The 23,236-nt window shown below is 43.1% G+C and overlaps 1 protein-coding gene across 2 annotated transcripts in view; it reads left to right on the forward strand.

The window, feature by feature from the left end:
- SLC4A5 (solute carrier family 4 member 5) overlaps positions 1–23,236 on the forward strand; it is a 126,553-nt gene that overhangs the window by 57,603 nt on the left and 45,714 nt on the right. For both annotated transcript variants that reach the window (XM_077263110.1, XM_077263111.1), the window contains exons 9-12: positions 729–883; positions 1,098–1,241; positions 3,285–3,459; positions 20,022–20,155. In XM_077263110.1, coding sequence (XP_077119225.1) covers positions 729–883; positions 1,098–1,241; positions 3,285–3,459; positions 20,022–20,155 — 608 coding nt within the window. The remainder of the gene's footprint in view (positions 1–728; positions 884–1,097; positions 1,242–3,284; positions 3,460–20,021; positions 20,156–23,236) is intronic.

The following is a 23,236-nucleotide window of genomic DNA, read 5'->3' on the forward strand; positions in this document are numbered from 1 at the left end:
CAATTGCATCATTATTTGCACCATTTTTATGCTAAAAATTATGATTTTTTCAGTCATACCTTCTCCTGGCCGTGCTCTACCCACTTATCAAAAAGTTGATGGAGCTGGCCTAGAATGGCATAATAAAAGTCACAAAATTTTGCCAATTACGAGTTGGGTAAAAAATTTGCATCATTTCAAGTATTTTTACTCCCAAAAACTGGTGTCAGCAGCCTAATGAATCAGCCCCATAGTGTCTGCATAAAGAGTCAATACTAATCCCATCGCTTCCACTTTAGGGGATTATTTCTTCACTTATTAATGATAATTTTGCTTCAGCTGTAGCCCTTTATATAGTATTTGGGTGGTGGGAGATTAAAAAAAAAAGTTTTATTTTTGAAGGGGAAACTGTCTTTTGTCTTTGGGGTTTGTCTGGCATTTCGGGGGAATAGAGTTGAGCTGCAATGTCAGCCGCAGCACATGGAAAACTGTTATTAAACCTATAAGAAAAGAAAATAGATTTTTTTATAAAAATGGAATACAACCATTAAATTCACAGTTGCAAACATTTCAAGGTGAATTACGGTAAGTCCTGCCCGGAACTCCACTCCAGTCCTCCCAGGAATGGCTTCAACCCACCCCAAAACGTTTTGGCAAGGTTTTCATTATCCCCTCCCATGGAGACAGTCATAATACATTCTTACCTACCAATGGCTCCATTATATTATCCTACAATCTTCTTGTTTTAGTTGTTCAGTGATGTCGCTTACAAAGCCAGAGATCGTGAGGATCTGATCGCAGGAATAGATGAGTTCTTGGATGAAGTCATTGTCCTTCCACCTGGAGAATGGGATCCTACCATCAGAATAGAGCCTCCCAAAAAGATCCCCTCAGCAGATCAGAGGTAGGTATTTACAAGCTACATACAATGATCACTATGTCACTAATTCTTTCCATGCAGGAGAGATTGCCAGCAAGACTTCCATCTCTGGTGGTCTCCATAAATAGAGCCAGGCCACCCCTACCTAACCATAGCTGTTCCAAGGTTCAAGCTAAACATTTCTCCAATGTTGTATGATTTAATGAAAGTTAACAAACTCAATATTTGTCTTCTGCAGAAAATCAGTGTTCTCAGTTAATGAAGCCGGACAAATGAATGGGTCAGCTGGTGGAGGAGGTGGCGGAAGTGGCGGAGGCGGAAGTGAGGATGAAGAAATGCCTTGTGCACATGAGGTTGGGGAGGAACTCTCATGGACTGGCAGGTGCGGAACAGACAAAAACATTTTCATTTAAGCAAATGTTCTTCAAAATGATTTCTAGTTTTTTTCATAGTTTTCAAACTTCCATATAAAATAATTAAATCCTGCAGACATTCTTACAATTAAGCATCATACATGATCACCAGGGGGCAACTCTCAAAGGGTTAACGCTAACACCACAAAACAGAAACAGCATCCCAATATGTATAAAAAATATATATAGTTTTCTTGATATCAAATAACTTGTTCAACAGAATATATGCGGTATTAAAAAAGCTAGAATTCCAAAAAGAAGAAAAGGATGGCCCAGGGATACAGACGGCTGGTGCCATATTTTTTTGGAGCCATATAAAACATATTCATATGAACAGCAGTCATCTCACATATAAAGAATGGAAATATCATGCAGTATAGAGGTGGCAGGATAGTGTTACCATGAGTAACCTGTGAAGCCAGCTAACCAGTAACTACAGCTTCTTTCCATTAAAACTATAAGGCTATGTGCACACATTGCGGATTTTGCTGCAGATCCGAAGGGGATTGGCCACTGCAGATTCAGTAGTTTTCCATACGTTGTACAGTACCATGTAAACCTATGGAAAACGAAATCCGCAGTGCATATGCTGTGGAAAATACCGCGCGCCAAACATATCGTTTGGCATTGTTGCCAAAAAGTTCGATTTTGCTTTAATGTGACCAGAGCACCTTCTTCCACAAGTTTGGGGTGTCTCCCAGGTGGCTTGTTGCAAACTTTAAACAACACTTTTTATGGATATCTTTGAGAAATGGCTTTCTTCTTGCCACTCTTCCATAAAGGCCAGATTTGTGCAGTGTACGACTGATTGTTGTCCTATGGACAGACTTTCCCACCTCAGCTGTAGATCTCTGCAGTTCATCCAGAGTGATCATGGGCCTCTTGGCTGCATCTCTGATCAGTCTTCTCCTTGTTTGAGATGAAAGTTTAGAGGGACGGGTCTTGGTAGATTTGCAGTGGTATGATACTCCTTCCATTTCAATATGAACGCTTCCACAGTGCTCCTTGGGATGTTTAAAGTTTTGGAAATAATTTTGTATCCAAATCCGGCTTTAAACGTCTCCACAACAGTATCACGGACCTGCCTGTTGTGTTCCTTGGTCTTCATGATGCACTCTGTGCTTCAAACAGAACCCTGAGGCTATCACAGCAGGTGCATTTATACGGAGACTTGATTACACACAGGTGGATTATATTTATCATCATTAGGCATTTAGGACAACATTGGATCATTCAGAGATCCACAATGAACTTCTGGAGTGAGTTTGCTGCACTGAAAGTAAAGGGCCGAATAATATTGCACGCCCCACTTTTCAGTTTTTGAATTTCCACAAAAATTTTAAATAACCAATACATTTCGTTCAACTTCACAATTGTGTTCCACTTGTTGATTCTTCACCAAAAATTTACATTTGGTATCTTTATGTTTGAAGCATGATATGTGGGAAAAGGTTGAAAAGTTCCAGGGGCCCGAATACTTTCGCAAGGCACTGTATGTGCATGCATTGAAAGGAGTGAATGTTGCATTGTGTGCATATTGTATAGTGATCCTATATGAGGTCACATCGAGCAGGAGGACTGGGAGGAAAGAGACACCCAATCTTGTTAGGATAATCAACTGCTGAAAAAGCACTGATTGTATCAACACACCAACACAAAATCCAGTAAATGACACACCATTGGAATAGGGGTCTCTTCCCCTACATCATGATGGTCTCAGATTACATGGTAAAAAAAACATGCTGACGGATTGCATGTAAGAAGGCAATCAATGCATTTACAAGAGATTAATAAATTAGTGTAAAAAATAATAATGTTAAATTCTTAAATTAATCAGCACATAACATTTTACCAATAAATGACATTAAAGATAGAGATTTATTTTACTCTAATTGAAGATAATAAAAAAAATCATTATTTTATGACTAAAAGTGAAAATCCAGTTAAATCTACATACAATCGGATCACACGTTTCTTAGGGACCTCAGCTGATATCAGTATTTGCCCCGCAGGTTCTGTGGAGGACTTTACCTGGATATTAAAAGAAAACTGCCGTGGTTCCTGAGTGATTTCTATGAAGCCTTCCACATTCAGTCCATTTCCGCCATTCTTTTCATCTACCTCGGTTGTATAACAAATGCCATCACATTTGGTGGGTTGCTGGGTGATGCTACAGACAACTATCAGGTATGAGCAGGGATGGAAGCCTAGAATGGCGTAACAGGTGTCTTTAAGGCTTGGGTCGTTCCCTGATTCGTCCTTGATCCCTGACCTTTCCTAACCCACTCCAATCACCCTTCCTTTCACAATTCCTCCTCTTTTTCCTGCTCTCTCCCTCTCCCTAACCCCCTCACCACTCCATCTTCTGCTGCCGAGCGCTGATCAGCACTTGATCGCTGATTAGTCCTTGATCGCTCAATGCTTAGCAGGTTATTTTTTTGTTTGTGCGTCCTGCATCCACTGAGCGCTGATAAGTGACGCAAATCACTTATCGGCACTCGTGTTCACTGTTTTCCAGGACTTTTTTTGTCTATGTCTATCCCCCCCTTTGCACTACCTTCGCACATGCATTCTGCAGCCACCGAGCACTGATCAGTGACACACCCATTTAGCGCTGGTCAGTGATGTACATCACCGATTGGCCTCCAGTTTTGTTTTTTTTTTATGTGTGTGAAAAAAGAATTTTAAAAATTTAGATTATCTGATAGGATTAGATTAGGGACTGTAAAAATATACCATAGTAATCTGTGTCTACTACAGTATTTTTTATTGAATTTAGCCAGGGTTAGTGTCAGATAGTAAAGTGTTAAAAACATAAATAATAATAATTTAGATTAGTTGATCGAACTAGATTAGGGACAGTAAAAACATACTGTTGTAATCCGCATCTACTACAGTATTTTTTACTGAAATTAGTTGGAGTTAGTGTCATAACAAATATAGCACAATCTGTACTTAATTATTAAGCTTTAAACAGAAAAAAACACTAAATAAGATAGAAAATACAGCAACAGTGGAATTTAAAACATAACTTTTACTAATATTGGATAAAAGTCACAACGGTGTCACCCAAAGTGATATAAAAATAAGGGACCACCAAGGGACCTGCAGAAGACCCCCGTTAGGATTCAGAACAACTCCGCCTGAATTAGCAAAAAAGCGGAATGTATGCAGACCAACGTGTGGTTTAAACAATAGCTGCCAGAGACATATACATATGAATAGCAGAACCGTATCCCATACAATTGGTTGCACGTAAAACAATTATCGCTGTATAGGAAAGATGGCACCTATGATGATGATGCTACAAATAATTGTTAGAATGAAAACGGAAAAGGAACAATCTCACCAATTCCAAGATGCGTGAGCAGGAGCACCGGAAAAACCTCTGGTCAGGAAAAGATCCGGGACTTGATGAAAAGGGACGACAATACCCTGTCATTCCCTATGGGGCTACCGGTAAGCTATCCCCAGAGCTCCTGCCCTTACAAGGGCAGTCCACATCTACCCCTGTAATAGAATGCCCTGCACTCTCCCTGTGTTCAGTCCCGACGCGTTTCCTCCAAGTCAATCATCAGGGGACCTGCTTGTATAAAGAGATGAGTGCCTACATATAAAGAAAGGGAGACAATGAGTTCTGCCACCCCCTATGCTGTCCTACAGGGAGTGACCGAACTAAAAGAGCAAACTTAAATAGGAAGTGGTTCAAGCCTTCAACCACTTAGAATGGAGCAATCACTACACTTGTGTGGTAGCTATGGGTAACGCATGACAACTAATGTAAATGGGCTGGTGAGCTGAAATGTATATAATCTAGCCCAACTAGCCACATATGTGAACCCTAGTGTCCAATACAAAAGCGCTGTCAGCGCTGTGAAACATAACGGCGGGTGAACTCACCTGTATGGTGACGTCACACGCCAAAAGCACGAGATGCCCCCAACGCCTACATGAAAAACTGTGCTAGTATCATAGGCATGCGCAATGAATACCGGAAGTCACCGTTGCTAGGTGACGCGCGGCTACCAAAGTGGATATTAATAATTATTAAACAAAGCTCAAAAAGTGCTATGAAGTAAAGCGGCAGGTGAGCTCACTTAAATAAAAGGTATAACACTCCAAAACCGCAAGATACACAAAGCAAGTGGCTACGGACATGCGCAATACATACAGAGCATACCCCTGCTTCGTGATTGCAGGCGAGCGGCAGTCGACCAGAGCCACGATACCCCGTAACTAAGGACGCACAGCCGCTCACTGACACACCGAAGCACAGAGCGTGCGCAATACAAGAGGACACCGTCGCTGCTAAGAAACAGCAAGTATGCGGCTGTCCATCATAGCACGTGAAGAATCATTACTAAGCAGCTGGGGACACAGAACCGCTCATCAAAATACTGTATCGACGGGATGCCAAAGGGAATTAAGAGTGGCCTATTGAAAAATGTGCCATACACGTATATGAAATTATGCAATAATATAAGACTCCATAAAAGTGCCAAACACAACGGCACTATGGAGCACCGGGGTTCAATACATCAAAAGTACCGGCAGAGGGTAGTCAAAAAGGACACCAAGCAGAATACCCATGTATATGGCAGTACTATAAAGAACTCCTATTGAACACCAATTGATCTATACTAGACCTGACAAAAATAATTCTACACACTGGATGACAATGTGCCAGAATATTAATAATTATTGCATAACAGGACACAGCTATGAAATACCAAAACAAGATGAGCCCCATATTTAGATAAAACGACAATTAAAGTAAACATGCAAAATCCCAAAGGTTATGGGTGACGGTAAAAGGATTTATGTAGGATAGCTGCGGAGACACCATCATGTGTTTCTCAACGCAAGCAGTGAATAGCCAGACCTTTCCCCGGGAAGGAACAACCACGGGAAGGGCAGCATCCCATAAAGGAAAACATCCAATACAGGAAAACCACCTATGCCAAGCATGGTATCCATCCACAGACAGCTGTTTCGGGGTGTTTGCCCCTCATCAGTGTGGAGTAGGAATCTGGCTATTAGGAGCAGTGCCTAGTAAAAGGCTGTGAAGGAACAGATGATTGGCCTCGGGGAGACCAAAACATCCAACACCGCGGAGACACCATCACGTGTTTCTCAACGCAGTGATCCAGAACACTGCCCCCATCCCTTATGGGAAATATGCAAATGCATGTAGGATAACTTGCGTTGAGAAACACGTGATGGTGTCTCCGCAGCTATCCTACATGCATTTGCATATTTCCCATAAGGGATGGGGGCAGTGTTCTGGATCACTGCGTTGAGAAACACGTGATGGTGTCTCCGCGGTGTTGGATGTTTTGGTCTCCCCGAGGCCAATCATCTGTTCCTTCACAGCCTTTTACTAGGCACTGCTCCTAATAGCCAGATTCCTACTCCACACTGATGAGGGGCAAACACCCCGAAACAGCTGTCTGTGGATGGATACCATGCTTGGCATAGGTGGTTTTCCTGTATTGGATGTTTTCCTTTATGGGATGCTGCCCTTCCCGTGGTTGTTCCTTCCCAGGGAAAGGTCTGGCTATTCACTGCTTGCGTTGAGAAACACGTGATGGTGTCTCCGCAGCTATCCTACATGCATTTGCATATTTCCCATAAGGGATGGGGGCAGTGTTCTGGATCACTGCGTTGAGAAACACGTGATGGTGTCTCCGCGGTGTTGGATGTTTTGGTCTCCCCGAGGCCAATCATCTGTTCCTTCACGGTAAAAGGATTTAGGCTTATATAAGAATAACTATTGACTGTGTAATAATAATAATGACCAAAATAACGAGACACCAGAGACAAATTCAGATGAAACAACTATAATTAATTTGGTCATTAAGGCCATAGGGAGAAACGGTATTGAGATAAAAAATCCATTTGGCCTCTCGTTGAAGGAGCAACTGATCCCAGTCGCCCCCACGTATAGGTTTAGTAACCTTCTCAATGGCCATAAATTTAAGGTGTTTAGATTGTCCATCATGCATCTGATTTATGTGCCGAGAGATAGAAGTGTCTCTTCTATGCTCGACATCGCCCACATGTTCACCGACTCTTCTCTTAAATTCTCGGATGGTTTTGCCGATGTATTCAATACCACATGAGCAAGATGCCCTATATATAACTCCTTTAGTACTGCAATTAATGAACTGCTTGACGTCATATTTCCTGGATAGGCTCAATCATAACAGCATTGGCCTTTTTTTCACCTTTGTGATAGATTTTTCCTCATTACCCTTTTTGGATATCCTCATTACTAAAGGGGTAGATGGTGAGTTGGTGACATCTAATTTTAAAAAACCCACAGCTACCAATGCCCTCTTACATTGGAGTAGCAACCACCCAGAGCATCTCAAGAGAGGGATTCCTAAGGGGCAATACCTTAGAATTCGTAGGAATTGTTCAAATGATGGTAATTTTGAGTCCCAAGCTAAGGAACTGAGGAAGAATTTTCAAGATAGAGGCTATCCATCCCACGTTCTCAAAAAAGCTTACCATCATGCCAAAAGTAGGGATAGAACAACTCTATTGAACCCCACTCAGAGGACACAGAACGATGAAGTGGTACGGTTTATCACCACCTTTGATAATGGCGCCACCCATGTAAGAGACATTTTCAAAAAATATTGGTCCATCTTACAAATGGACTCGGACATATCTTGTTATCTGGGGGACTCTCCGGCCATCACCTACAGGAAGGCACACTCGCTAAATGATAGACTGGTTCACAGTCACTTCTCGGGTCCTCGGAATGAGACCTGGCTGAGGAGCAATGTGGTTGGCTGCCATAAATGTGGACATTGTACAGCCTGCCAATACATTAATGTGGGTAATAGCTTTGTGAGTAACGTGACCGGCAGGAAATATGACATCAAGCAGTTCATTAATTGCAGTACTAAAGGAGTTATATATAGGGCATCGTGCTCATGTGGTATTGAATACATCGGCAAAACCATCCAAGAATTTAAGAGAAGAGTCGGTGAACATGTGGGCGATGCCGAGCATAGAAGAGACACTTCTATCTCTCGGCACATAAATCAGATGCATGATGGACAATCTAAACACCTTAAATTTATGGCCATTGAGAAGGTTACTAAACCTATACGTGGGGGCGACTGGGATCAGTTGCTCCTTCAACGAGAGGCCAAATGGATTTTTTATCTCAATACCGTTTCTCCCTATGGCCTTAATGACCAAATTAATTATAGTTGTTTCATCTGAATTTGTCTCTGGTGCCTCGTTATTTTGGTCATTCTTATTATTACACAGTCAATAGTTATTCTTATATAAGCCTAAATCCTTTTACCGTCACCCATAACCTTTGGGATTTTGCATGTTTACTTTAATTGTCGTTTTATCTAAATATGGGGCTCATCTTGTTTTGGTATTTCATAGCTGTGTCCTGTTATGCAATAATTATTAATATTCTGGCACATTGTCATCCAGTGTGTAGAATTATTTTTGTCAGGTCTAGTATAGATCAATTGGTGTTCAATAGGAGTTCTTTATAGTACTGCCATATACATGGGTATTCTGCTTGGTTTCCTTTTTGACTACCCTCTGCCGGTACTTTTGATGTATTGAACCCCGGTGCTCCATAGTGCCGTTGTGTTTGGCACTTTTATGGAGTCTTATATTATTGCATAATTTCATATACGTGTATGGCACATTTTTCAATAGGCCACTCTTAATTCCCTTTGGCATCCCGTCGATACAGTATTTTGATGAGCGGTTCTGTGTCCCCAGCTGCTTAGTAATGATTCTTCACGTGCTATGATGGACAGCCGCATACTTGCTGTTTCTTAGCAGCGACGGTGTCCTCTTGTATTGCGCACGCTCTGTGCTTCGGTGTGTCAGTGAGCGGCTGTGCGTCCTTAGTTACGGGGTATCGTGGCTCTGGTCGACTGCCGCTCGCCTGCAATCACGAAGCAGGGGTATGCTCTGTATGTATTGCGCATGTCCGTAGCCACTTGCTTTGTGTATCTTGCGGTTTTGGAGTGTTATACCTTTTATTTAAGTGAGCTCACCTGCCGCTTTACTTCATAGCACTTTTTGAGCTTTGTTTAATAATTATTAATATCCACTTTGGTAGCCGCGCGTCACCTAGCAACGGTGACTTCCGGTATTCATTGCGCATGCCTATGATACTAGCACAGTTTTTCATGTAGGCGTTGGGGGCATCTCGTGCTTTTGGCGTGTGACGTCACCATACAGGTGAGTTCACCCGCCGTTATGTTTCACAGCGCTGACAGCGCTTTTGTATTGGACACTAGGGTTCACATATGTGGCTAGTTGGGCTAGATTATATACATTTCAGCTCACCACCAGCCCATTTACATTAGTTGTCATGTGTTACCCATAGCTACCACACAAGTGTAGTGATTGCTCCATTCTAAGTGGTTGAAGGCTTGAACCACTTCCTATTTAAGTTTGCTCTTTTAGTTCGGTCACTCCCTGTAGGACAGCATAGGGGGTGGCAGAACTCATTGTCTCCCTTTCTTTATATGTAGGCACTCATCTCTTTATACAAGCAGGTCCCCTGATGATTGACTTGGAGGAAACGCGTCGGGACTGAACACAGGGAGAGTGCAGGGCATTCTATTACAGGGGTAGATGTGGACTGCCCTTGTAAGGGCAGGAGCTCTGGGGATAGCTTACCGGTAGCCCGATAGGGAATGACAGGGTATTGTCGTCCCTTTTCATCAAGTCCCGGATCTTTTCCTGACCAGAGGTTTTTCCGGTGCTCCTGCTCACGCATCTTGGAATTGGTGAGATTGTTCCTTTTCCGTTTTCATTCTAACAATTATTTGTAGCATCATCATCATAGGTGCCATCTTTCCTATACAGCGATAATTGTTTTAAGTGCAACCAATTGTATGAGATACGGTTCTGCTATTCATACAGTGGGGCAAAAAAGTATTTAGTCAGTCAGCAATAGTGCAAGTTCCACCACTTAAAAAGATGAGAGGCGTCTGTAATTTACATCATAAGTAGACCTCAACTATGGGAGACAAACTGAGAAAAAAAAATCCAGAAAATCACATTGTCTGTTTTTTTATCATTTTATTTGCATATTATGGTGGAAAATAAGTATTTGGTCAGAAACAAAATTTCATCTCAATACTTTGTAATATATCCTTTGTTGGCAATGACAGAGGTCAAACGTTTTCTGTAAGTCTTCACAAGGTTGCCACACACTGATGTTGGTATGTTGGCCCATTCCTCCATGCAGATCTCCTCTAGAGCAGTGATGTTTTTGGCTTTTCGCTTGGCAACACGGACTTTCAACTCCCTCCAAAGGTTTTCTATAGGGTTGAGATCTGGAGACTGGCTAGGCCACTCCAAGACCTTGAAATGCTTCTTACGAAGCCACTCCTTCGTTGCCCTGGCGGTGTGCTTTGGATCATTGTCATTTTGAAAGACCCAGCCACGTTTCATCTTCAATGCCCTTGCTGATGGAAGGAGGTTTGCACTCAAAATCTCACGATACATGGCCCCATTCATTCTTTCATGTACCCGGATCAGTCGTCCTGGCCCCTTTGCAGAGAAACAGCCCCAAAGCATGATGTTTCCACCACCATGCTTTACAGTAGGTATGGTGTTTGATGGATGCAACTCAGTATTCTTTTTCCTCCAAACACGACAAGTTGTGTTTCTACCAAACAGTTCCAGTTTGGTTTCATCAGACCATAGGACATTCTCCCAAAACTCCTCTGGATCATCCAAATGCTCTCTAGCAAACTTCAGACGGACCCGGACATGTACTGGCTTAAGCAGTGGGACACGTCTGGCACTGCAGGATCTGAGTCCATGGTGGCGTAGTGTGTTACTTATGGTAGGCCTTGTTACATTGGTCCCAGCTCTCTGCAGTTCATTCACTAGGTCCCCCCGCGTGGTTCTGGGATTTTTGCTCACCGTTCTTGTGATCATTCTGACCCCACGGGGTGGGATTTTGCGTGGAGCCCCAGATCGAGGGAGATTATCTGTGGTCTTGTATGTCTTCCATTTTCTAATTATTGCTCCCACTGTTGATTTCTTCACTCCAAGCTGGTTGGCTATTGCCGATTCAGTCTTCCCAGCCTGGTGCAGGGCTACAATTTTGTTTCTGGTGTCCTTTGACAGCTCTTTGGTCTTCACCATAGTGGAGTTTGTAGTCAGACTGTTTGAGGGTGTGCACAGGTGTCTTTTTATACTGATAACAAGTTTAAACAGGTGCCATTACTACAGGTAATGAGTGGAGGAAAGAGGAGACTCTTAAAGAAGAAGTTACAGGTCTGTGAGAGCCAGAAATCTTGATTGTTTGTTTCTGACCAAATACTTATTTTCCACCATAAAATGCAAATAAAATGATAAAAAAACAGACAATGTGATTTTCTGGATTTTTTTTTTCTCAGTTTGTCTCCCATAGTTGAGGTCTACCTATGATGTAAATTACAGACGCCTCTCATCTTTTTAAGTGGTGGAACTTGCACTATTGCTGACTGACTAAATACTTTTTTGCCCCACTGTATGTATATGTCTCTGGCAGCTATTGTTTAAACCACACGTTGGTCTGCATACATTCCGCTTTTTTGCTAATTCAGGCGGAGTTGTTCTGAATCCTAACGGGAGTTAGTGTCATATAGTAAAGAGTGAAAAAAAATAAAAAATAAATTTAGATTAGTTGATAAGGAAAGATTAGGTTGTTGTCTTGTTTTTGGTGTGAAAAAAGATTAAAAAAAACATTTAGATTAGTTGATAGGACTAGATTAGGGACAGTAAAAATATACTGTCGTAAACAGCGACTACTACAGTATTTTTTACTGAATATAGTCCAGGTTAGTGTCCATTAGTTTGGGCACTCAGTAATTTTTTTTTAATGATGTCCGTTTTGTAAGTTAGTTTTTTATTTTACCAAATTTTTATATTCTTTATATTTTATTTTTATCCTTTTCTTTCTAGATTCTTTCCTATTTTTTTTTTCTTTTCTAAATAAAGTTTTTTACACCAAACGCTCACACACACCTGAATAAAATTTGGTACACACACGAACACCTCGTACGTGAAAAAATGTCTTGCTCTTCCCAAATCAGCTATTCAGTGGAGAAAGCATACGCCTTCCTTGCCTCTGACACTAAGGCCCGTGTCACACTTGCGTATTGCATCCGATGCGATATGCTAATGACCCTCGGCTCCTGCTCTGCTACGAGTGGAAGCTGAGTGTCATGCGTCTGTGCTCCAAGCCTCTCGCACAGAGAGAATTGGAACACAGCTGTGGAGGAGGCGGAGAAATTACTTTCTCCATCTCCTCCATTGCTGGGGTCAGCGTATAACGCACATCACTCGGATGATATCTGAGTGATGTGCGCTGTCTCACTCGCACCCATAGGCTTATATGGGTGCGAGTGAGCCGAGTCTCGGCCGAGTGTCGGTGACAATCGCAGCATGCTGTGATTTCACTTTCACACTGAAAACGGCCAAGGAAAAATTTTCTATCGCATATCACTCGTCCGAATTACGCTGTAGTGTGACCCCGGCCTAATAGTGAGGGAGAGGATCTCACCTTCCTTTATTTTTCCACCTCCTCCTCTTCCTCAAGTGATAATGAAACCACCACGCAGATGCCCCTGGACAGAATATGAACCATTACTGCCCCCATATGGACCTCACCCCCCAAAGATTATGAGCTACAGATTCCTGATTATGTGGCGCAATCAGGAATCCAATTTGAAACCACCAGCCTCACAGAAATAGACATTTTAAAGTCTTTTCGCTGATTATTTTGTAAATCTCATGGTGTCCCAGACAAATTTGTAAGCACAGCAATTTTTATCCCCAAATCCCACATTATCATTTGCCAATAGGACCCCTGTAGACGCCATAGAAATGATGACATTTTGGAACCTTCTCTTTCACATGGGAATAGTGAAGAACCCAGAACTTCGGCAATATTGGAGTGTTGGCGTTTTGTATAGCACTCCACTGTTCTCCCTGGCTATGGCTTGAGGCCATCCACAAAAGTTTGCATTACAGCGATAATGCACAATGTCCTCACAGAGATGACCTCAACTTTGACCGTCTTTTCAAATTTTGACCGGTCATTGATCACGTCAACAACAAGTTTGCTGAGGTGTACGTTCCCCAAAGGGACATCTGTGTGAAAGAGTCCCTAATACATTTCAAGGAGGGGCTCAATTTCCAGTAATACCTGCACAGTAAGAGGGCCAGGTATGGATTTAAGCTGTACAAACTGTGTGAGAGTACCTGAGGGTACACATGCAAGTTTAGAGTTTATGAAGGGAAGGACTAATGGATTGAACCCCCTGAATGCCCCCCTGTCCTGGGAGTAAGTGGGAAAATTGTGTGGGACTTGGTGCACGTGTGGCGCCCCAGGGTCTTGGTCGTCACAGTAGCATTGCTTTCCTCGCGGGGAAGGTGATGTTACGCCTGGAAGCGATGGATGATAACTCTTATCAGGTAACCACCATACACACAACATGTTCACACTCCAGGCCACAAGAGGGAGCTTTTGATCCTATTTACTATATATTATATTATCTATTATATATATAGTGGTTTTGGAGGGAAAGTCAGTCAGAGAAAGTGCCAGGAAGCTAACTGGAGCAGTCTGAGGCAGGAAGAAGGTCTAAAGGGGCCGTGTGGTCTTAAGTACCACAGCTCCTGGAAAGAGATATATAGAAAGCCGAACATTGTTCAGTGAGCGTGCAAGAGAGCGAAGCACAGGAGAGTAACATCAGGGGAGACCAGCTAAGAGCAGGATGCCTCCCTCTGAGGCGCAGATAACTGGTAGCCAGACCAATGAGGTTGTAAGGACTCTATGACTTACAGCAGAAACCGGCAGGACAGCTGAACTGCAAGTTACCTGTCCACCTTAATACCCAGGAGCCACGGTGACACCTATAGTGCCCGGGGCATGCTAGAGTTCCTGTAAAAAGGCTCAAGTCACCAGTCATATGGATTACGTCCTATCCTATATGGGGGACAGAGAGAAGAACTGTGAGGACCTTATCTGAAGCCATAGGCAGTAAGGGACTACAACACCACCGCGCTAGAGGAAGGCTTTTAACTCCACCTGGTAAAGGGGACTCTGAATTCGTTTCCAGGCCGGCTGGACCCTGCCTGCCCTGTGATCTGGTACCCTGGATTGTGGATGCCTGAAGTCTTCAGTAGACCAGGTAAAGAGACTGCAAACCTGTGTCCTCGTTCTTTACTGTGCCATTCACCATCTTCCATCTACACACCGGGAGCCCTGGGGATACACTTCACCTATGGGAAGGTATACTATCTAGCTGCCATAACATCACCCCAGAGGACCCTTATAGCAGCGTTGGTCCCCACTGACTGAATACCACAGGTGGCGTCACGAACATAAACTCTATTCACCAAATCCCTTTAAAGACTTTCCCCTTTTACATGAGCGCCCAGGGCCATGGACCGGGTCGCCGCCACCGTGACATCCCCCTGTGAACACCGGACCAGGTACCGGGTACCCCATGGCCCTGGCGGGCGACTCACACCCACGGCTGGATCAAGGTTATCACTTCTGTGTAGATACCTTTTATACCAGCATCCCACTCTTCAAGTCCCTCTCTGCACGAGCTACTGCAGCCTGTGGTACTGTCCACAATCATCAGAGAGGCCTCCCTAAGACGCTAATTGGGCAGCTGCTCAGAAAGGATAAGAGCAGAGCCCAATGTAGCGACAACATGCTAGTAGTTAATAATAATAAATAAGAATTTTATCTCTTTAGCGCCAACATATTCTGCAGCACTTGACATTTTAGAGGGGACTTGTACAGACAATAAAAGACATTACAGCATAACAATAATCACATAAATTAACTGATACCAAGAGAAGTGAGGGCCCTGCTCACAAGCTTACAATCTATGGAAGGACAAGAGAGATGTCCTTTTCTTGACCACCATACATGGTGATGGCAGCACCCCCACCTTTTTACGAGGTACCTCTACACAGGTCCACAAACTAAACTGTGTACTGGGGTACAAGAACATGGGAGGAGTTGATCTCTCTGATCAAGTTCTCCAGCTGTACAGTGCCTTGAAAAATGCCAAACAAGAAGCTGGCTATGCATGTCATACAAATGGCAATGTATAACTCTTTCTTGCTGTCACGATTTGCAGGACAGACTGGGACCTTCCTTCAGTTCAAAGAGGTAGTGATCAAGGCCCTAATACTTGGCAGTCAGGAAGGAGTGGTCCTCAGTACTTCCAGAACTGAAGGTGCCCGTGTTGTACCAGGGCAACATTTCCCTGGTGAGGTCCCTCAAACTGCAAAGAGAAGGAAGCAAAAAAGGTACAAAGTGTGTTACAGAAGGGGGATACGAAAGGACACCATTTATCAGTGTGACACTTGCCCCAACAAACCTGTGTATGAAATACTATTTCAGAGTCTACAACTCATCCATGGACTAATAAAAAATGTTCTGACTTCTACAACTCACATATAGCAACCTAATGCACTCTGCACAACTCATATGCCAACCTGCTGCACTCTACACTACTTACGTATGCCAACCTGATGCACTCTACACTACTTACATAGGCCAACCTGATGCACTCTACGCAACTTACGTATGCCAACCTGATGCACTCTACACTACTTACGTATGCCAACCTGCTGCACTCTACACTACTTACGTATGCCAACCTGCTGCACTCTACACTACTTACGTATGCCAACCTGCTGCACTCTACACTACTTACGTATGCCAACCTGCTGCACTCTACACTACTTACGTATGCCAACCTGCTGCACTCTACACTACTTACGTATGCCAACCTGCTGCACTCTACACTACTTACGTATGCCAACCTGATGCACTCTACACAACTCTCGTAAGCCAACCGGATGCACATTGCACAACTCATGTATGCCAACTTGATGCACACTACACAACTTGCATAAGCCAACTTGATGCACTCTACCCCACTCACGTATGCCAACCTGATGAACTTTACACCACTCACGTATGCCACCACATTAAAAAATTCACATACCAGGAAAACACTAGATCAATTCCAATATAGTGTCACTTGTGGTGGAAAAATTTTTTTATTTTTTATTTTCAGAGCTCAAGGTTATACATTTTTGTGAAGCACCTGGGGGTTCAAGGTGCTCACTACACATCTAGATACATTTCTTGGGGGGGTCTAGTTTCCAAAATGTGGTCAATTGTGGGGTATTGTCAGTGGCTCTCCAAACACAACATGACACCCGCGGACCATTCCATTAAAGTCTGCGTTCCAAAATGTCAGTCCATCCGAGCCCTGCAATGCGCCCATACTCAGGAGAATTGCACAACAAATTTTGGGGTCCATTTTCTCCTGATACTTTTGTGAAAATACAAAATTTGGGGGCAAAAGAACATCCGAAAAATGTGAAAATGTGATTTTTTTTTTATATTTTAACAGCTCAACGTTATAAATTTCTGTCAAGCACCTGGGGGTTGAAGGTGCTCACCACAAATCTTGATAAATTCCTTGAGGCGTCTAGTTTCCAAAATGAGGTCACTTGTGGGGGGGTTTCCACTTTTTAGGCACATCAGGGGCTCTTCAAATATGACATGGCATCCGCTCTCGATTCCAGTCAATCTTGCGTTAAAAAAGTCAAATGGTGTTCATTCTGAAGGGGAGCTTGCTCATCTTCTCTCCAAATCACACCTCACCACTTGTGCACTTGACCCCATCCCATCCCACCTCCTCCCCAACCTCACCACCACACTAATCCCATCCCTAACCCATCTCTTCAACCTTTCACTAACTTCTGGTACCTTCCCCTCTGCCTTCAAACATGCCACAATCACACCTATCCTCAAAAAGCCATCCCTTGACCCAAGTGGTATGTCCAGCTATCGCCCCATATCTTTGCTCCCATTTGCATCCAAACTCCTTGAGCAGCACGTCCATGCTGAACTTTCCTCTCACTTTGCATCTAACTCTCTCTTCGACAACCTACAATCTGGCTTCCGTCTCCACCATTCCACTGAGACTGCCCTGACCAAAATTACTAATGACTTACTTACAGCCAAAGCTAACAGACAATTCTCTATACTCCTCCTCCTAGACCTGTCCTCTGCCTTCGACACAGTTGACCACTGCCTCCTACTACAGATCCTCTCTTCCTTTGGGGTCAAAGACCTCGCCCTATCTTGGATCTCCTCATACCTTGCCAACCACACATTTAGCGTTTCCTTCTCCCATACTACCTCTTCATCTCGCTGCCTCTCTGTTGGTGTCCCTCAAGGCTCTGTCCTAGAACCCTTACTCTTCTCAATATATACACTCGGCCTGGGACAACTCATAAGCTCCTATGGCTTCCAGTACCATCTATATGCCGATGACACTCAGATCTACCTCTCTGGCCCAGATGTCACCTCTCTGATCTCCAGAATCCCAGAGTGTCTATCAGCCATATCCTCCTTCTTCTCCTCTCGCTTCCTCAAGCTCAATGTGGACAAATCTGAACTAATTATCTTTCCTCCATCTCGCATATCTTCCCTACCTGATCTATCTATCAAAATAAATGAAATCACACTTTCCCCTGTCCCCAAAATCCGCTGCCTCGGAGTAACCCTTGACTCTGCCCTGTCCTTCAAACCGCACATCCAAGCTCTCGCCACCTCCTGTCGCCTCCAGCTCAAAAATATTTCCAGAATCCGTCCTTTCCTCAACCCACACTCTACCAAAATGCTCGTGCATGCCCTAATCATCTCCCGCCTCGACTACTGCAACATACTCCTCTGTGGCCTACCTTCTAACACTCTCGCACCCCTCCAGTCCATCCTTAACTCTGCTGCCCGACTAATTAATCTCTCTCCTCGCTACACTCCTGCTTCCCCTCTTTGCAAATCCCTTCACTGGCTCCCAATTTCTCAGCGTATTCAGTTTAAATTACTAACACTGACCTACAAAGCCATCCATAATCTTTCTCCTCCTTATATTTCCACACTAATCTCTCAATATCTTCCCTCACGTAATCTCCGGTCCTCCCAAGACCTCCTCCTCTCCTCCACGCTTATTCGCTCCACACCCAATCGCATCCAAGACTTCTTCCGAATATCACCCATCCTCTGGAATTCAGTGCCCCAACACATCCGGTTATCCACTACTTTTGGATCCTTCAAAAGAAACCTGAAAACCCATCTCTTCAAAGAAGCCTACAGCCTGTAAAGACCACTCGGCCACCTCAACACCATTGGAGCTACTGCAACCCTCGACCTACTGTCTCCTTCCCCATAATCCTGTAGAATGTAAGCCCGCAAGGGCAGGGTCCTCTTCCCTCTGTACCAGTTTGTCATTGTTAGTTTTGTTTACTGTAAGTGATATTTGTATTTTGATGTAACCCCTTCTCATGTACAGCACCATGGAATTAATGGTGCTATATAAATAAATAATAATAATAATAATAATTCCCTTCTGAGCCCTGCCATGCGCCCAAACAGTAGTTTTCTCCCACATATTGGCACACTCAGGAGAAATTGTAGAACAAATTTTAGGGTCCATTTTCTCTTACTTTTGTTAAAATATAAAAATGGGTCTGAAGTAAAATTTTTGTGAAAAAAGTTAAATGCTCATTTTTTTCCTCTTGAATGTGGTTTTGAGCACCTTTATGGGTGCAGTTTTTAGAAAGGTGTCACTTTGGGGTATTTTCTGTCACATAGACCCCTCAAAGTCACTTCAAATGTGATGTGGTCCCTAAAAAAATTGTTTTGCAAATTTTGTGGGAAAAATGAGAAATTACTGATCAATTTTATCTTCTCTAACTTCCTAACAAAAGAAAATATTTTTCAAAAATTATTCTGATGTAAAGTAGACATGTCGGAAATGTTTTTATTAACTATTTTGTGTGACAAATCTCTCTGGTTTAAGGGCATTAAAAACGTAACTTTTGAAAATTGCTAAATTTTCAAAATTTTCACCAAATTTTTTATACTTTCACAAATAAACCCAAGTCATATCAAAATTTTTTTACCACTATCGTGAAGTACAATATGTCACAAGAAAACAGTCTCAGAATCAGTGGGAAACGTTGAAGCATTCCAGAATTATTATCTCGTAACACTGACATTGGTCAGAATTGTAAAATATGACTCGGTGATGAAGTTAAAATCAGGCTCAGAGGTGAAGGGGTTAAATGGGGTTGTCAAACATTAAAACTATAATTAAAAATGGGCAGAAGGCATCCTGGAAGAGGAAGAGACGAGCGGAGGACATTAGCAGCCACTGATTGTCTGCAATGGTCTATATCACTGCCATGGTCCATTTTAAAAAAGAGGGGTTTTTTAGTTGTTGGCAACCCCAAGGATTACGTTATATCAATGTGGGCAGTTGTTACAGCAGGGATGTAAAACATGACATTTTGGATTAAAGCTATATACTAAGACATAAGTAATGTAACCTGTCCTGTTGGTGATGGAGACTGTTCCCGATCGTTAATATAGGATTTGGCGCCATCTTGTGGATATGTAGCTCACAGCATAGACAAGAGACATAGCAAATGTACTGTAATAATTCATCTTCAGCTGGAGGGGTGATAACTTATTTTCACTGGACAACCCCTGTAACATCGATGCTCTGAATCACTTGACTCCTTCTCTATTAAGTCTGTTTTCGAAGTCAGTTTATGAAAATGGGTTTTCTAGACAAGACAATCTGCGCAATGATGGAAATGAAAAATGCAAACTCTAACTGAAGTGAATGTTCTCCTCTCAGGGTGTGATGGAGAGTTTCCTAGGGACTGCAATGACGGGATCTGTGTTTTGCCTCTTTGCTGGACAGCCTCTGATCATCTTGAGCAGCACCGGACCCATTCTCATCTTTGAAAAGCTCCTATTTGATTTTAGCAAGTATGTATGACCATGCTGCTGCTGATCGTGCCATGTGCCAGCCATGCCCATGCTGCTGCTGATCGTGCCATGTGCCAGCCATGCGCATGCTGCTGCTGATCATGCCATGTGCCAGCCATGCCCATGCTGCTGCTGATCGTGCCATGTGCCAGCCATGCGCCAGCCATGCGCATGCTGCTGCTGATCATGCCATGTGCCAGCCATGCCCATGCTGCTGCTGATCGTGCCATGTGCCAGCCATGCCATAAATCGTTAGTGCTCGAGGCTCACACTGATGATGCTCATCATCCAAAGTACTATTTATCATGATGGCTATATTCCTTTTCTTTGCTGATCACTAGCTTTCACAATCCAAACTGCATACATTATGAAATAGACCAGATGAGGCTTGTGTACTTATGTTGAAAATGCATGTCAGACTGGCTGTATAATTCTGGAAGTCAGATCATCATTGTATGAGTGCAGCTAAAGAGTGAGAGTTCTTGAGTCTCTGCCCACCCTGCCTGACTGACAGGTGCAGCTTGTACTGAGCAGTGTGAGATCTCAGCAGGGAAGAGGGACACTGATGAGTGGTCGATAAGGCTAGGTGGGCAGTGACTGAGTTTAGCTTTTGGTAAAAGATTATACAGTCATTCTGTCATTAATTTTCAAAGTAAGTACATCAGCTTCACCAGTTATTGGAAATTTATATAATAATGTGTTTCATTTGCATTGTGAAATAATATTGTAAATTAAAATTCAGGGTTAATTAACCCAGATCTTCCAACAAAGAAAGACACAGTCATGTGCAGACCTGGACTTGGGCTGTGCAATATTCCATTATAAAATATTGTTTAGCACCTCATAATACTATCTAATGGTAACATTGCCATAAGGTGCCCATAGAACACTGCCAGACAGCTGCCGAAGTAATACTGCCCAGTGAATAAACTAGGGAATGTGGATGTATCCTGCGCAACCGTCCTTCTATATGCAGTATATCACAAAAGTGAGTACACCCCTCACATTTTTGTAAGTATTTTATTATATCTTTTCATGGAACAACACTGAATATCTGACACTGACACGATGTAAAGTAGTCCGTGTGCAGCTTGTATAATGGTGTGCCCGCTAAATAACTCGGCGCACAGCCATCAATGTCTAAACCGCTGGCAACAAAATGTAAGGGATGTACTCACTTTTGTAATATACTGTATATGGAAATTATGCTCCAATGATGCAGATTACCTGATGTCAATGTGGATAAATGAGGATTAATGCCATTGGATAATGTGATATTTGCGACATGTACAGTCACAGTGCTGGACTGGGTTGGTAAAGGCCCATCAGTAACATTGATTCTTGGGGACCACTGCAAAAATAACTTGACCCTAGTACACACATTTACTTTTAATTCTATGTAATATTAATTTGCCTTGCTCGTTTAATGAATGATTAGATGATCCTTTTTCAAATTGTGAATCAAGTGTAATAGCACTACTCATTAGCACTCATTCACAGGAGCGGCCTACCAGAGGATTCTCCTCTTCCCCTGCTGGCCAGTCCAAGCTCGCGTATGGACATGTGGTGGGATTCCCGTGCCCTAGATATTATATAACGAGCATTACATTGCAAATATTACCTACTGGCCAGTGGCTTAGATATCAGTGAGGAGAAGTTTCCCTGAAGAGCCGATGTATTTTGCTGGTGTTTTTATATGTCATTTTTTGTAATAAAGTTGTTGATTAAGTTTAGAAATAGTATAGATTTTTTTTTTCAGATTTTGCCTCTCTGGTTTGATTGTTTGCCATTAGCGCAATTTTTGTGTAGACGTTTTCTGTGGATAACAATTCTCTGAAAGTCTCTGCTATTTCAGGGCTTAGCAGTCAAGTGGGCGGGGCTTACTGATCAGGAACATCTGCGTGTGGAAGAAATGACATTTTGCAGTTTCTAAAAATTGGTTAATCTCTGCCATATGTGAAAGAGCTAAATTGGGGATGTACTGAGTATCTTTGGGTCTGCCTAGCTTATACATAAAATTGTGCACTAAGTTGACCACATATATCACATTCATTGAGACATTTCGACTTGTATTTATCCTTTAACTGCACAAAATGAACAGCTACACTGCTCCAAACAAATTACGGTCCGCCACTGGACCGTCCCCTGATTTGTAAACGTACCTCTGGTGCCGCTCCTGAGCCACATGGTACCTGGACTACTACAGGTCATCGTCTCTCATCCCACCCTCATGGAGTCTGTCTGCCAGTAGTGATGAGCGAATATACTCGTTACTCATGATTTCCCTAGCATGCTCTGGGGTCCTCCGAGCATTTTTTAGTGCTCGGAGATTTAGTTTTCTTCGCCGCAGCTGAATGATTTACATCTGTTAGCCAGCATAAGTACATGTGGGGGTTGCTTGGTTGCTAGGGAATCCCCACATGTACTTATGCTGGCTAACAGATGTAAATCATTCAGCTGCGGCAAGAAAAACTAAATCTCCGAGCACTAAAAAATACTCGGAGGACCCCCGAGCATGCTCGAGAATATGTGAGTAACGAGTATATTCGCTCATCACTATCTGCCAGTTTACTTAGAAGCTGCACACCATGGAGGTCATTTTGTATGGCTCTGGCAGTGCTCCTTCTGTTCCTCCATACCCAGAGGAGAACATAGATGTACGGCTGCTGGGCTGATGCCTTTCTACAACCCAGTCCAGCGTTCCTCATCTAACTAACCAATGTGTCTCCAATCTATTTTAGTTATAGGGGTTGTTCAGTACTTCACATTGATGGCCTCTCCTTAGGATAGGTTACCAATTCAGATCAGTGCACGTGCGACACTCAGCACTCCCAACAATCAGCTGTTCATGATGCAAGCAGAAACCAAAAGTGATCATTTCTGGCGTGGGTGCGGCACATCCACACCTGTTCATTTGAATATGGGGTGGATCGGCGGACGCCGGCCATTATAGAGATGTGTAGTTCTGCTCCACAACTGATCAATTTTGGCCATCACTGAGAAAAGCTGATCGGCGGTGGTACCGGATGTCGCACCCCCACTGATCTGATATGAATAATCTATCCTAAGAATAAAGTACCA

This window comes from Ranitomeya variabilis, chromosome 5 (genome assembly GCF_051348905.1).
Source record: "Ranitomeya variabilis isolate aRanVar5 chromosome 5, aRanVar5.hap1, whole genome shotgun sequence".
Lineage (NCBI taxonomy): Eukaryota > Metazoa > Chordata > Amphibia > Anura > Dendrobatidae > Ranitomeya > Ranitomeya variabilis.